Source organism: Panicum virgatum, chromosome 6K, assembly GCF_016808335.1.
Source record: "Panicum virgatum strain AP13 chromosome 6K, P.virgatum_v5, whole genome shotgun sequence".
Lineage (NCBI taxonomy): Eukaryota > Viridiplantae > Streptophyta > Magnoliopsida > Poales > Poaceae > Panicum > Panicum virgatum.
The window spans coordinates 38,659,249-38,674,805 of NC_053141.1; the positions used below are offsets into that span (position 1 = coordinate 38,659,249).

General features: G+C 48.4%; 2 protein-coding genes and 1 long non-coding RNA gene across 3 annotated transcripts; all 3 read left to right on the top strand.

Annotated features, from left to right (window-relative positions):
• The first annotated feature begins 292 nt into the window (after positions 1 to 292).
• LOC120712538 (cytosolic sulfotransferase 5-like) lies at positions 293 to 1,778 on the top strand. Its single transcript, XM_039998337.1, has one exon. It carries the CDS (start codon positions 456 to 458, stop codon positions 1,560 to 1,562), a length of 1,107 nt encoding a protein of 368 aa, XP_039854271.1. The 5' UTR covers positions 293 to 455; the 3' UTR covers positions 1,563 to 1,778.
• Positions 1,779 to 7,639: 5,861 nt separating this feature from the next.
• Positions 7,640 to 8,465, top strand: LOC120639211. The gene is made up of 3 exons (XR_005661326.1): positions 7,640 to 7,721; positions 7,798 to 8,212; positions 8,298 to 8,465. It is a non-coding gene; the product is annotated as an uncharacterized LOC120639211 (long non-coding RNA).
• Positions 8,466 to 9,221: 756 nt separating this feature from the next.
• LOC120713466 lies at positions 9,222 to 9,906 on the top strand. Its single transcript, XM_039999424.1, has 3 exons — positions 9,222 to 9,339; positions 9,425 to 9,505; positions 9,587 to 9,906. Exons 1-3 carry the CDS (start codon positions 9,270 to 9,272, stop codon positions 9,904 to 9,906), a joined length of 471 nt encoding a protein of 156 aa, XP_039855358.1. The 5' UTR covers positions 9,222 to 9,269.
• The last annotated feature ends 5,651 nt before the right edge of the window (positions 9,907 to 15,557 follow it).

A 15,557-nucleotide genomic window follows, 5' to 3' on the forward strand; every position in this document is an offset into this window, starting at 1 on the left:
CCATCGGCATCTCCCGCGCCCCCTTCCCCCATCGCTCGGTTCTCCGGCGAGAATCCGGCGATTTCTCCGGTGGGCGCCCCGCCGGGCTCTCATACGGTGAGAGCCGAGCCATCTCCAGCGCACTTCTCATATATCAACACCGGGCAACCCCAACAAGGCAATCAGGAATAGGACGTGTTCGTCGCCACCGAATCGAAATCGCCAACCACACACGAAAGGATAAATCTTGGATGAGAACTAATCTCCCGAAGGAGTAAATGGGTGGCTGCTATGGGGTCCATCCACTTGCGTTCCAGCAGCGCGTCGACCGCTGCGAGCGTTTCGCGCATAACCAGCATCGGGGTCTGCGCGCTATCACGCGGGCTGCGGGCCTATATGAGGCATCAACGCAGTGCTCCAGTTCTCACAGTGATCTGAAACACTCATAAAAAAATTCGGTGAACTAGTCGCGTAGCATGGCAACGCATCCAAAGGAGCACCAGGAGAGCAAAGGTGAGGGGATGGCGGCCGGCAAGGGCGACGAGTCCACCCCGACAAACGGCGGCGGCGTCCTCCCGGCCAACTTCGCCGAGGTGGTGGCCTCCCTTCCCCAAGGGCCGCAGTGCTCCATGTTTCCTTCCCTCCGCCATTACCGCGGCTTCTGGATCCCGGAGATCAGCCTGCTGAGCCTCCCCGAGGTCCACGCCCGCTTCGCGCTGAGCCCCACGGATGTCCTCGTCGCGAGCTTCCCCAAGTGCGGCACCACCTGGCTCAAGTCCCTTTGCTTCGCCGCCGCGCGCCGGTCCTCCCACCCGCCACTCGACGGCGGGCACCCGCTCCTCCGCCGCAACGCACACGACTGCGTCAGGTCCATCGACACCCTTCGGTTCCTGCAAGGCGGCGGGGACGACGACGGCGAGGCGCCGCGCCTCCTCGGGACTCACCTGCCCTACTCCCTGCTCCCGGCGCGCGCCACGGCGGAGGACGGCTCCGGGTGCCGGATCGTGTACGTCATCCGGGACCCCAAGGACACGCTGGTCTCCCTCTGGCACTTCAACTCCGGCGTGGTGCTGACGGCGCCAGGCGGCGGCGACGCCAACGGCGCGCCGCCGCCACCGGAGAAGACCAAGTTCGAGGAGGCGTTCGAGCTCTTCTGCCAGGGCCGCTACGGGCTGGGCCCGCAGTGGGAGCACGCCCGCGAGTACTGGGAGGCGAGCAGGCGGCGCCCCGGCAGCGTGCTGTGCCTCAGGTACGAGGAGATGCTGCGGGACCCCGCGGGCAACCTGAGGAAGATCGCGGCGTTCATGGGGTGCCCGTTCTCGGAGGCGGAGGAGGAGGCCGGCGTCGTGCGCGCCATCCTCGAGCTGTGCGGCATGGAGAAGCAGCGGAGCCTGGCGGTGAACAGGAGCGGGGCCTACGTGGTCAAGGACCTGCTCACCATCGGCAACCAGCATTTCTTCAGGAAGGGGGTGGCGGGGGACTGGAGGAACCACATGACGCCGGAGATGGCGGCGAGGCTGGACGGCATCGTCGAGGAGGCGCTCCAGGGTTCAGGATTTTCCTTTGGCGACGCAAGTAGCTAAGGCAAATGCGTACGTGGCTCTGAATAATCATGCCGGCCATTTCGGTTTGGCATCAGCTTGGTGTGTTGGTCTATGAGTCGTTTGTTCAGCCGATGCTGTTTGTGTGGCATCTGTATGTGTTGTTTCCGTTTGTTTCCCTCTGTTACGTGTCTTTGTGATTTTATTACTTCTAATAAATTCTCGGCAAATCTCTTGCCGTCCTTTTCCAAAGAAAAAGTAAACCTCTGATCAATATCAACATCTCCGGAGCAGCAAATTTCTAATATGTGAAAATTGAATTTCTGAAGCAGCAAGCACTAGCATATCACTGAATCAGGATTAGCAGTGAGCAATTAGCACAATATCCATATTAAAAACTCGTTCATTACTGCATTAGTCTAAATCATTACCCGCCCGCCGGTAGCTGGGGCAGCTGCTCCATACTGCTGTATGTGGAGCTACACCTCTGTGTTCTACAGTATATGTATTAGTGTATTATATATGCATGCATGGCATTGAGAGGTCACCAAGTTAGATTATTCGTGGCATGAGTATGATGTAATTATTTCAACACTATTATTTAACAACACTATTACTTCATACAATTATTTCAATGATGTAAGTAATAAACAACACTATTATTAACATGAGTATGATGTATTCAATTGAAAATGTAAGTATTCACACTATGATGTATTCAATTTCTAATATGGCATGACCGCATGAGTAAGATGTATAAGTAATAAACGACACTATTAATGATAGACGACGACTTATCCATTTTTTTTTGGTGAGGGCCGACACAGGTCCAGGAAACCAGGAGCGAGCGTCAGCTTCGCCACCGTGGGCTTTTGCAGCGGCCGAGCTCGCTTTGCTTGCTTTTGTCGTGAAACCGAGTGCATGGCCCACATAAGGCCCGCGTAACACTTGTAGCGTGGCCTACTTGAAACTTGAGGAACAACTTTTATTTCCAATTAGTCCATTGGCCGACGTCGTGATGAATGATGCGTTGGTGAAGAGTTTTTTTTATTTTTATATTATTTTTTCGATTTATCAAAAATATATGTCATGATATTTTTTTTCAAAAATATCACCCAGCCGCCGGTTCATCCGGCGGAAGGTTGTTACCGCCGGATGAACCGGCGGTAGGCTCGTACCGCCGTGTGCCGTGGTGGGTCGGATCTTACCGCCGGTTGATCTGGCGGTAAGTACCTACCGCCGTTTCAACCGGCGGTAAGGTCCGGCGTATTAATGCCGCGCTCGCTCGCTCCCCCAGCGCCGCCGCCCGCCCGCTTCTCTAACGCCGCCGCCCGCTCGCTGCCCCGCGCCGCCGGCCGCGCGCCTCGTCAGGGCCGCCCCCCGCACGCACGCCCGGCCCCCGTGCGCCGGACTTTGGCCGGCGGCGCGGCTCGCCGGCGCTCCCCCGGCAGCCGCACCGAGGCGGCGCTCCCCCGGCAGCCGCACCGAGGCGGCGCTCGCCACTCGGATCGCGGGTAAATTTTAAAATTTAATTTTAGTAATAATAGTTGGTAGATTAGGATTAGAAATATTAGTGATTTGAATATAGTTTTAGGTGTAGAAATAGTTTTACTAAATATTAGTGATTTAAAAATAAGTTATTTTGACACAAAATCGTAGAACATGTAATTGAAAATATTAGTTTACATACGAATATAATTGAAAATATTAATGAGTTGTCTCATAAAAATATTATTAATTGATATTATATTACATAAAAATAGAAATTTTTGTCAGTAATAGAAATTATAGAGAAACAATTAAGATAGATATAAAAATAGCAGAAATATTTTTTTAGTGTTGATTAAATTCTAATGACGAGTAATTATTGTCGTAAATATTGGCAGGCATGTCAGATGATTTGTATTTTCAAGTGTTTTATGGGTCAGGAGAAGTTAGATATGGTCCTGAAGGGGTAGATTTGTCAGAGTTTAGCTCGATCACAAAAAAAAATACCCCGAGCTAGAGATAGGACTTGGATTTCAATATCCAATTGGCTATTTAAAGCTTTCGGACTTAGTCGAGATGAACATGTGATCTCTGTCATGACAGTGGTCAGTCGAAGGGAACCAATATTTTGGGAGCTATTGCCGCTTGAAGGGACGCAAAACTGGAGGAACTATGTCAATATAAGTAGTTGCCGAGGCTTACCGCTTGTGTTGTTTGTTCAAGCATTCGGGAAGATTAGTTTTAGAATTGAAGCGGGTGGAGATTATGAAGGGCAGGGAGATATAGTATCGGAAGAAACCGAAACGATGCATGAACCTCATGAAGAAGGTGGTGAACTCGAGATTTTAGAAGATGATAGACATGCTGCACACGAACCTCGTCAAGCAACTGGTCAGGCTAATGAAGAGGAAAACATTCCAGAGATAGTTGAAGAGTTTCAGAGGGAGAGTGAACAACAGCACAATGCAATGAATGATGTCTCCTCGGATGATGATGATGATGACGATTATTATCATGTCCCACACAACTGGTCCGGGTATGATTTTTCAAAATTAAGTGTAAATGAAGGTGAAGCGGTTCCTTGGGAGTACAGGCAAAATGAGGTATGCATCGGTTTGGTGTATGCCAACAGTGACAATATGAAGGAAGCTATAAAACGTTGGTCGACTCTCTTTGCAAAGACAGTTCAAAGTTGTCAAGAGCAGTCCGAGAACATATGATGTGCGTTGTGTGAGAAGCGAATGTCCTTTCAGGGTGTACGCTTCTATGGGCAAGTGGCAGGATTTCTGGGAGGTCAAAAAAATTGTGGAGCACACATGCCTGCTTGAGCAATTAGAACCACAGCACTGCAATCTCAGTGCAGGTTTCATAGCTAACTACATGCACCCTTTGATCATGGACAATCCTAGTTATGAACCTAAGTCAATCATTTGTGCTGTTGAGGAGGAGTTTAAATATAAAATTAGCTACAACAAAGCTTACAGAGCGAAACAGAAAGTGCTGCAGATGAGGTAGGGGACGTATGAAGCTTCGTATCACAATATGCCGGCATTGCTGCACACTATATGTCTTAGAAATCCTGGTAGCTAGTACGACTTGAAAACGTATCCATGTTCCAGAAGCCTGGAAAGCAGGTACTGCAACGGTCGTTCTTGGCCTTGGGCGCTTGCATTGAGGCGTTTCCGCACTGCCGGCCAGTCATTTGTATAGATGGGACATTTTTGACAGGAAGGTATAAAGGCACAATCCTCACAGCTGTTGCAGCTGATGGTAACAGACAATTGTTGCCTTTGGCAATTGCCTTTGTGGAGAAAGAATCAGGGGATACTTGGTATTGGTTTTTGCAGAGGGTGAAGCAGATGATTGTCAAAGATGTAGAGAACGTGTGTTTGATTCATGATCGGCACAAGGGTATAATACAAGCAATCGATGACATACAGAATGGTTCTACTGAGCATAGTAGGACTGCACTTTGGCCGGACCTAAAGAGTAGGTGGTGCATGAGGCATATGGGGGCCAGGGTTTTATTTCCCAACCGGAAACCGGTTACCGCCGCCCTCCGGTACCGGTTTACCGGACCGGTTAGGCCGGTAACCGGTGGAAACCGGTTGAATTCAAATCCAAATTCAAATAAATTCAAATTTTCCCGTGCAACCGGTTCCGACCGGTTTACCGGCCGGTTTGACCGGTTTACCGGCCGGTTTTACCGGTTTACCGGTCGGTTTGACCGGTTTGAAATTCAAACGCTCCCGTGCAACCGGTTTACCGGCCGGTTCTACCGGTTTACCGACCGGTTTGACCGGTTTACCGGCCGGTTTGACCGGTTTGATCGGTGGGCCTTCATGGGCCGACCCATTTTTTTTCTTTGTCTTTTTTGATTTAACTTTAAATTCTCACAAACTATACTAAATGAATGAATTTTTGAGAAAATTTGATACCATTAGATTCATCACACCTTGAAGTATTTTTAGGAATTTTTTGGGAATTTTTCATTTTTTGAATTCAAATTTAAAATTTGAATTTTGGCCGGTCGGGTACCGGCCGGAACCGGAACCGGACCGGACCGGTTTGACCGGTAACCGGTCAAACCGGACCGGTTCCCACCGGTTAGGTTAACCTTGATGGGGGCAAACTTTCATAGCCAGTTCAAGAACAAAACACTTATGAAGCTATTCAAGCGGTTATGCAGCCAGAATCAGGAAAGGAAATTCAACTTCCTATGGAAAAAAATTGGATGAGCTAACAAAAAAGCAAACGGCGGAGCTAGCGAAGAGATCTGTCAATACAGAGGAGGACGACCAGGTCTCACTTGAAGACGTGGGCTTGGACGGTCCGAATGTCAGGCGCAAAAAGGAGAAGGGCAATTAAGACATTCTCGGAGTGGATTGAGCACGAACCAAAAGAGAAATGGGTTTTACTGTTTGATGAAGGAGGTGCTAGGTACGGTTTAATGACTACGAACCTAGCTGAGGTATACAATTGGGTGCTGCGTGGTGTAAGATCATTGCCACTTGTTGGGATCGTGGAGTTCTTCTTGTATCGCACTTGCGAGTACTTTAGGGACCGTTACGCTGTGGCACAGAAAGATATGGTCGATAATCAAAAAGTTTACGGATACAAGGTTACGGAGTATATGGAGGAAGCTTTCAAAAAGGCCCGTTTACATCGGGTGACTCCAGTTGGCTCTATAGAATGTCGGTACGAGGTGATGTGTAGGGACAAAGGCCGAATGAGGGGCCGGCGTGAGAAGCATGTGCAGGAGTGTGTTCTCCGTCCTGATGCTTGTATTTGCTCATGTCATAAGCCAAAGCTGCTGCACCTGCCGTGCACACATCTCATTGCTGCCTGTTTTGAAGCTGGTGGACTACAGCCTCGTATGTATGTCTCAAATTACTTCATGAAGGAAACTATTTGGATGACTTGGAGGCACGAGATTTATGGGTTCCGCATCCTGGGAGACTTCATAACTAATCCTGGACACAATGCAACTTACATTCCGGATCCATATCCAGAAATGTTTCAAGGGGTGGGCCGACGCAAGAAGAAACACATTAGAAATAACATGGATCGATCGGAGGCTGGTCGAGACGTCCGCCTCTGCTCGAAGTGCCATGAGACGGGTCATACGTACAAGGATTGTACGGCATAGAGTTATGGTGGCCGCACAGATGGAGCGGGCCCATCAGTCGCTGCTCCAAATCCGGCAACGCAGGCAACGGGTCGTCGTGCTCGCCGTCCGAACAACGATGGCCTTATGTGATCGATGACAATTGTCATCTGTGTCATTCGTTATTGAATCATGTTCGATGTTAAATTATGTAATATTAAGAACTAATATGTCGTAAATTGATTTCGTCTTGGCGTACGAATATTTGTTATAATGTGTGGCGCAAACGTATGTTCAACTTTGTTGCTGTAATTGGAAATTGAAGTTATATGATATGTAATTTGTTGTGAATCATTTATTAGTTTATTACGTTATGTTTTATTTAGTATTTTATTAAGTATTTGTTGTATTACTTAATGTTATTATGCTTAATATTGTTATTTATGTTCTGAAATTTTTGCTAATAAATCTTATTATACAGGTATGGCGCACGAGGAAGGAGCCACCCCTGAGTTGCTCGATGCTCTCGTCGACAAGCACCACCGGTCGTACATGTCTGCGGTCCGTGGCATAAGCTTAGGGACATTTCGGGCTCGTGTGCCCATGTCGACGATGCCGATACACCGTCGCTGGGTTCCTAGGTACGGGTTACATTTGTCACATATTTTAATTGTTTCCGTAACCGTTTGTTCTAACTTGATGTTTCATTTTCGCGATGCAGGCTACGCGCTTCAGGTCTTCTCCCGATTGCGCGACTTGTGGAGGGAGATATGGCCGACCCTGCACGTCGACCTAGGGACAGGGCTCCACGGTTTCAGATCGACATGTCCCTCCTCGCGGCACTTCTCGACCGTTGGCGTCCGGAGACGCACACGTTTCACCTCCCGGTCGGTGAGATGACCACTACTCTTCGGGACGTGGCGATGCTTCTAGGCTTGCCGTGTGCTGGACGAGCCGTGGGTGCAGAGGACGTGGGACTCTCGTGGCGCGACGACATTTTGGCTCGGTTCACCGGGGTTCAGTGCAACGAGCTAGCGTTGCCGTACCGGCCCTTGCCTGCGAACCACGCACACGGACCGACAAAGAGGTGGCTCCTACAGTTCAGTGTGAGTACATAAATGTTGAATCTTTCCGTACTTATATTCGTACGTATTTGCATTGACGACTCATACCATTTTGAAGGCGGACTACATGAGGGCAGACGCAGACGACTTTACGGTTGCCAGGCAGTTCGAGGCCTACTTACTGTGGCTGTTCGGCTGGGTCATGTTCTGCAGCTCCCAGGGTGACTCGTGCCCCCAAACAGCTCATTCCTTTGGCGAGGTCGATAGCTGATGCTCCACTTCACGAGGTAACACAGTACAGCTGGGGTTCTGCCGTTTTGGCAGCGACTTACAGGGGTCTTTGCACGGGCGTGACGAAGGTCTCAGCAGAGGAGCCCATTTTTGTTGGGTGTCCTCTACTGTTACAGCTCTGGTCGTACGAGCGCTTTCCCGTCGGTAGGCCAGAGATGGACTTCGAGCCGTACGTCCAGCTGTCCGCAGACCACGACGACATCGACAGACCTACGATGGGTTCGTTGTGGTGCCTCAGGAGGGTACGTTACATCGTTTGTTTTACTTATTATTACATGCCTTCAAAACTGTACGATTTAGCGGTTAACATATTTTTTCATTATGCAGCCTTCTTGGGTCGGCGTGCAGACGAGAAAGTCGTACCACGACTTCGTGGGACAGTTTGACGCTCTTGTCGACACGGACGTGAGGTGGACTCCGTACACTGCAGCCGACATTTACGCTCGGGCACCGAGCGGTCTTTCGTCCTTATGCCTGCGAGATCACGAGTACTGGTTGACGAGGAAGCCAATCCTTTACGACATCCACATCGAGGAGTACCACGGGAACCGGGTCATGAGGCAGTTCGGTCTCTACCAGCAGACCCCGGTCCCGATTGTGCACTCAGTGGAGGCCCACGTCCACAGGTACCGAATAAATAGTTCTGTTAATAATTCATCTTATTTTATAACCTACCATTTAGCATTGAATCGCTCAATCTTTCTATTATAAGTGGACACGTCAGGGCCAGCCACCAGACTCGCGGTGAGCCGACAAGGTCCGTCCTTACGTCGACTCTTGGGCTGCGGCCCTCGACGACGTCGTTTTCGAGGATCGGCCCCACAGCGACGAGGCGTTCGCGGACTACCTACGGTGGTACCTGCCGAGGACGCGCACACGTGTCGTGCACGTTCCATCAGATGCTCGGATCGAGGCCTCAAGGGTGTCCGAGACGTACCCCGTAGTTCGAGACCAGAACTTCGCCATAGCTGTACGTTTCTCTGATTCATTTTGCAGTCTACAAAACTAGTTGCATATGATGTTACTACTTTCTCGGTTCAGTACGATGTCATACGAGCGATTGAGTCTGAGGCTTCGTCGAGTATGGGCCAGTACCATGACATGACGCCCGCGCAACACCAGAGCACGCTACAGAAGATCGTCGACATGTGCAAGCGGTTTCGACGAGCCGTGACCTGTCGTGAGGATGACACCTTCCTCCCACCTCGCAGTTCGGGGCTGGTGCCTGTGCCCGATCCATCGTCACGATGGTCTGCACCCGCGGCACAGTCAGCTCCACCGCCACCGCCACCTGACAAGATGGCGACACCTTCGGGTTCTGCAGTTCGGCCCACGTACGTGCCGCGACCGGCACATTTGTACTCGGCAGGTAAATTGTACTCTAACCTCGTGTCACATACAATATCGTATCATGTAAAACTTTATACATTAACTTGTACTTCTTATTCGTGTAGCGCCCGGCTCGTCGTTGTTTCCGTCGATAGATCCGTACGGCGCCGGATCTTCATCTCTTCGTCGTCCAATACACGATTTAGGTACGTCTAAGACGAGTTGTTAATTTGCGATAACAAGTACATACTTAATGGAACATTGATGGATGGAGGTTTGTGAATCAGAGTACCGGCAGGTGGGAGGGACAGACGACGATGAGGAGATTCAGGAGGTGGATGACCTCGCGCAGATGGAGTGGGTGAACACATTCTTCTCTTCTGCACCGACGCAAGAGGTCGTCGGCACTTCACAGCTGGGGGGTGCCCCACTCGCGACGCAGGACTATAGTCAGGTGGAGCAGACGCCTATTCCTGAGCACGGTCGTCGGTCCACTCGCGAGATCATCCCGCCGGATCCACTGACGTACTTGCAGCACCAAACTAGGGCGGGCCAGGCTGTAGAGCGACGTGGCAGGAGGAGAGGGGGCAAGTGCGGACGCATCTAGTTTACATGTTGTAGCTAGTTAATTACTTTGTTCCGCCATACTATGTTATGTAGGCCTGTGCAGACTATGATTGGATGTGTCCATTACGTACCATTATGATGAGTAGGCCGGTGCAGTGTTTCGGGCGATGGTATGTGTCCGTGCAGTGAAATTATGACGATTAGGCCGGTGCCGTGCAGTGTTCCGACCGATGGGATGTGACGGGGCAGTGCAATAATCACGAGTAGGTCGATGCAGTGACAGTACGACGATTAGGTTCGTGCGATAATACGCTCGATGCGATACCAGTGAGCGCTGTGGAGCGTGCAAGTGCTGAAGTCATGAGCAGTGAGACGTCGTGTCGTTGTTTAAAGTGGGAGGAGTGGGCAGTGTTGAGCGTGCGAGGGTACAAGTCAAGAGCAACGAGAGGTCGTGTCCGTGTTTAAAGTGGTAGGAGTGAGCGATGTGGAGCGTGCGAGTACTGTAGGCTTTTCATGTGCATTTACACTCCACACTCCGGGTATCAGACCTTTGTGCGCCTATAAATACTCTGAAGTTTGTGAACTCCCAGCAGCACTCAAACACCAAAGCTCATTGTATACCCAATGTCTGGAGGTGGGTCTAGCGGGAAGAATTACTACGGTTTTGGGAAAGGAAAAGGAGGAAGAAAGGGAGACCTCATAATATGGGAGGGGCCTCTTGAACCTGATTCCTTTCCCGAACCAGTGTTTGAGTTTCCGCCACAGCACAAGAGTGAATTTACCAATGAAACTCCTCTTCGACAATACGATAACCGTAGAGAACCGTGGCCAAAATGCAGACATGGTGAGCACTGCTTAGTGCAGATGTGCACCGACGGGATGGATGGCGGTTGGCGTTTCTTCAAATGCCCACACGCATGGGTAATACTCGGTTGTTTTATTTCTTTATCTTCATTCAGACACCTTACATGAGATTTGTTTTGCAGTCTTCAGATGCTCCAGAAAACTGTGGGTTTACCAGGTGGGTCGATCCTGCACCAATTGATTCAGTTCAAGAGTTCATCGAGTACCTCCAGATAAAGATCTTTGATCTGGAGTGCAAGGTGAACCATTACGAGGAAGTGAGCGAGAGTAACAAAGATGACGAAGATGATGATACCAGCAATGCTGCCGCTTCACAAGATGAATCATGCAATATTCCATACTGCAACTGCCCTTGTCACAAGAAGAAGGGCCCTGCCCCTCCGGCACCACCGCCTACACCACCTGCAATGGGTGGATACTGCGGAGAAGGCTCAACGCAGTTTGCTACGTGGGGGTACGGCTATTAGGACTACCTAGTGCTAGTGACATGCTGCATCGTTATATTTGTTGTGTTTTTTTAAATTACCTAAGGCATGTTAGCTTAGATCAGAATCTGTTTACCGTAGTTGCAACGGGTTCTGCCATGCCACTGCATGTCTGCTGTGTGTTTCATTAACGTTGTATTATGATGTAATTCCTATGGTTTACATTGTGACGATTAGGCCGGTGCCGTGCAGTGTTCCGGGCGATGGGATGTGTCGGGGCGGTGCAATAATCACGAGTAGGTTGATGCAGTGACAGTACGACGATTAGGTTAGTGCGATAGTACGCTCGATGGGATACCAGTGAGCGCTGTGGAGCATGGAAGTGCTGAGGACATGAGCAGTGAGACGTCGTGTCGTTGTTTAAAGTGGAATGAGTGAGCGGTGTTGAGCGTGCGAGGGTAGAAGTCAGGAATGAGAGGTCGTGTTCGTGTTTAAAGTGGTAGCAGTGAGCGCTGTGGAGCGTGCGAGTGCAGAACCGTGGACGACTGTGGAGCTGTGAGAGGTAATATCTGTGTTCAAAGTGCTTGGACGATGCAGGCATCCCTGTGTGTATAAAAGAGCACCTTGTGATTGCCGAGAGCACAGACTTGCAATTCAGGTTCTACTTTTTTAAATTAGCCCAAACAAACAGCTATGAGCTCCTCATTCTCCCGGGCAGCTTTTCGTCGGGAAATGGAGGCTAATTTAGGACCCTCTCCTAACGATCCCAATAGATGTATTACAGATTGCAAGGTATGGCCGAAAGGTGTAGAGCCACCCGATTGCTATTGCCAAATGCGTTGTGTTCCGAATATATCTCGTGATTACGAGACTTTTGGAGGTATTGGTGTTGCAAGAATATCGAGGAAGTCCAAAAAAGAGGTGCAACATCACAAGTATAGATTAATTTGTAAATATGCTTTTGTTATTTTTATTAATTTTGAATCGTTTCTTGTTTACAAAAGTACGCTGGTGATGACACGCATACTCATTGGTGTCATTTCCATGAGTGGATTGACACATGGATCACTCATCGTGATCAGCAATATATGGAGTGGTTGAAGAAGGTGAATGAAGATTTACGCAAATGCGAGCATGCAAAAGCAGACATCGCGGGACGTGATAAGGGTACTGGCCGTGAATGATTGATGTTGTACTGCTCCGTCTGAATAAATAATGTAACGTTTGTTCGAATTACCGAAGGCATGTTAGGTTTAGTCTTGGACCTCGTTACCGTAGCTTGCAACAGGTCCTGACATGTCATGTCATGTGTTCTGTGCGTTGAATTGTGTGGACCACTATTTAATTTGTGTTCAATGTATGAACGGTGATTGTTTTTATTGTGTGTACTGGCCGCTATATGCCCATAGAGTTGTCATCGCGTCGGTCTGAAAAGTTTATTTGTAGAGCAATGCTTCTAAAAAAATCTAGTTGTAGCTAGTACAAAGTACACAATGCAGATTAATTTGACATTGAAATTATAAAAACAATTGCACTGGCATGTACATGGAACACGCTAACGTCGTGTTCCATCTAGACCTGACATGCCTTAGGGAATATGAAATTCTAACATTACATGATAGTCATCTACTGAGTGCACCGAGGATACTTCCCCCTTCCTAATAGCCTCGGGCCCTGCCTCCTTCGCACGGCGGGCCCTCTCTCGCTTCCTCTCCCTATCAACTTCACGCTCCTCCGCCTGCCGACGTTCCACATCTGCGAACCTCTTCTGGATCTCTTCTTTATCTTTCTTGCGCTTCTCCTCCATTTTTTCCTCTTGCAGCATTCGCTGCCACCTTTCCGCAGCCCACCTTGCTTCACGCTCAACGTGTTCCTTAGCTTCGGTCGATTGTTCCGTGTCCAGCCACTGTATGAAATCACAAAGAGGTGGTGGACTATATTTCCAAGCCGAGTTAGAATTAACTTACTGAACTCCGAAGGCGCAAACTAGATAGTGCGAGGTATCACAAACTAGATAGTGCGAGGTGATACCTTCGCTTTGTCCTTGCCGTAGCGCTTTGGCGGATCATACTTGTAGTTCTCACACATGAAGAACCTCCTGCAGAAGTCATCGCCCAAAACTTTGGACTCCATCAGCTTGCACAACAAACCGCAGAAGCACATTGGAACATGCACTCCTTGAGACACAGGTTCTCTAATCTTGTTCCACGGAATGTAGGTAGAACCAAAGAAAGACATGGTGGTAGTGAGGGGATGACTAGTGACTTCGTATGAGATGGCTAGTGACTTCATATGAGATGGGGCGATGTTCTATTTATAGATGGAGCTATTTGGTCTATAGGCATGGTTCACGCATATCTATCGCCGTTTCAAACGGCGGTAGGTCCTCCCACATTTTTAATTATAGTGGGGTGCAGAAGAATCTGATGCAAGGTGACAGGACATCGAAATCGTAATTGAAACTCATGAATATCTCATAAAAATATATTTTCACATTCTATTAGAGTTAAATCTAATTTGTATTAATTTTTTAAAAAATATTTCCCTAATCTCCGCTGTCTCTATTATTTTCTATTACTTCTCTTTCTTTTCTTTTTTCTAACCGCGCTTTAGTTTTTTTCTGATGTTATTCATTTTCTTATTCACAATTAGCAGCACATGGTGGTCTTTATCTAGATTTAAAATTCATCTTTTTTTATATAATTTATATCATCCATCTTTATTTCTTTTAAAATTAAAGCTTAACAAATCTATATAGTTGATTCATCACCATATTACTAATCCATTCGCATTGTAGACTCTATAGTTGGTGAGGTAAAAAATTTTATCTACTTTCTACACTAATATAGATTTTGCCTTTTCTATTTCAAACTTGTTCCTTTTTCATTACTTCATTATTACTTTATATTGATTCTTTCTTCTGACTTCTTTTCTTTATTTTTTATTTATTTCTTTCCTTCATTCCTTTTTTCTTTTCCAATTTTTTTTCTAAATCTACATATACAAAATCCATTTTATTTCTTCTTTTATTTATACATATTTTCCTTTTATATTTTATCTTATTTTTTCATTTTAAAACTACTTTCTTCTTTTCCCATAGTTTGTATTTTATTTTTATTTTATGAATAAATGTTATTAAATAGTAGTGCTATATGGTACCTTGGGTATAGGGTGCCCGACCACTACCCGAGCCGACCCGACCCCACGCGCCGAGTGCGCCTCCCCCCACCCCCTCCAGTTGTTCTTTTTTTCCTTTGTCAGCTCCTAATAGATCGTGGGGCGTATATTTAGTTTCCACTTTCCAATTTCTCGAGACTCCTCCCCCTCGCGTTGTCCGGCGAGGCCTTGCGCTGCCGGATCTCGTGCCGCCTCGGCGAGCTACACCCTGAAGACGTCTGCGCTAGCCGCCCAGCTGCAGACGTCCAAGCTGAGCTCCTGTTCTCCCCTCACGCCGGCCCGCGCGAGGCCCTGCGACACCCGCTGCTGGCCAGCCCCTGCGCATCCCCGCATTCAAGGTGACCCGATGTCAGATCCGGATGTGGGCGATGGTTCCTTCGATTTCCTTGTCAAGATGGAGTGCCCCTTCTGCTATGCAACGGCGACGAGGATGCAATGTAGCGTCCAACCTCGGTGATGACAGCTTCCTCCTCACCCTGAGCAGTGGAATATTTTGGAGATCCGCCGCACCTACTACACAAGGTGCGCCTTCATCCCATCCTATTTGACTCCCCAACATGTTATCTTGAATTGGCGGATACGGCGGATACGTACGGGCAACTTGTCCAGGGCATAGTTATCAGGACCGGACCGGAGATTGAACCAGGTGTTGAACCACCGGTTCAAAACGGTCTAAATAGATTAGATTTTACCTTACAACAGAAGACATGAAGTGGTGCAATGGTAGCACCAGTGGGTGGGAACCCCCCTTGGGCAGGGTTCGAATGCCCACCAAGGCTAGTTTTGCACATTTATCTCCCGCACCTTCTCCGGTTACGCTTCTCTCCGCATGTGTCATGGTGCCTGGTTTTTCTCGGCGATTGAATAAAAACCGCCCAGTTTATCGTGAAAATCACCATCGTAGAGCAGCTCGTAGCGTCCATCGTCTGGTTGATTCGCTTCTGATCCCGCCACATGGTGTAAGGTGCCCACTTATCCTCGATTAATTCCCTCGTAGGTGCCGATGCTTTGTCCAGGTTGTAGCTCAAATTAGGTTGTAGGTTGTTGCAAACGGCACGTGATCCCTATTCAGTTTTTGATAGTATAGTGTTAGATAAAAAAGAACTTTTTGTCTCTGTTATTTCAGCTGCGCCCGTATTGTCGATTAGTTCAGATAAAGTCTCTTGCTGGTGATGACATCCTGATAACTTTTCCTTCCCTCACATATTTGACACAAAGGTCAGTG

Bases quoted from the DNA above. Each gene is read 5' to 3' on its own strand.
- LOC120713466 (XM_039999424.1), top strand. From the start codon at position 9,270: ATGGCGACACCTTCGGGTTCTGCAGTTCGGCCCACGTACGTGCCGCGA. The intron at 9,340-9,424 runs GTAAATTGTACT...TTATTCGTGTAG, and splicing joins GGCACATTTGTACTCGGCAG to CGCCCGGCTCGTCGTTGTTT. The intron at 9,506-9,586 runs GTACGTCTAAGA...TTTGTGAATCAG, and splicing joins TCGTCCAATACACGATTTAG to AGTACCGGCAGGTGGGAGGG.
- LOC120712538 (XM_039998337.1), top strand. From the start codon at position 456: ATGGCAACGCATCCAAAGGAGCACCAGGAGAGCAAAGGTGAGGGGATG.